The following is a 296-nucleotide window of genomic DNA, read 5'->3' as shown; positions in this document are numbered from 1 at the left end:
AAGTCATGATTGAGCTATCACATGGTAAGAAATGTTCAAGCTTTTCACTACAATTTCGGTAGTAGTACAAAGTGACAAACTATGTTATGGTTTTGGCACAGATATTTTAATATTCATACATGGATGCTCAGTTCTGAATACATCCAGTACCATGTGTTTTCTGCATTCGCGAGTGATATCCGAATTGAACTGGTCCGACCAGTACTGAATCAAAACCTCTACCACCGGGGATAGAACAATGAAGTCTATGGGCTACTCATTCTCAATTCTTCCGAATATCTCGAACAAGGATGCTC

General features: G+C 39.2%; 1 protein-coding gene across 1 annotated transcript in view; it reads right to left on the bottom strand.

Moving 5' to 3' along the window:
- Positions 1–84: 84 nt before the first annotated feature.
- Positions 85–296, bottom strand: part of PHALS_08975 (uncharacterized protein) — a gene marked incomplete at both ends in the record, with an annotated part of 508 nt that continues 296 nt past the window's right edge. Inside the window, one exon of the mRNA XM_024724420.1 lies at positions 85–252. Within this exon, the coding sequence (XP_024575299.1) occupies positions 85–252 (168 nt within the window). The remainder of the gene's footprint in view (positions 253–296) is intronic.

This window comes from Plasmopara halstedii (assembly GCF_900000015.1).
Source record: "Plasmopara halstedii genome assembly, contig: Scaffold_323, whole genome shotgun sequence".
NCBI classification, from domain to species: domain Eukaryota; phylum Oomycota; class Peronosporomycetes; order Peronosporales; family Peronosporaceae; genus Plasmopara; species Plasmopara halstedii.
Note: the sequence above shows the minus strand (reverse complement) of the source record. Positions and strands in the feature narration are given on the sequence as shown.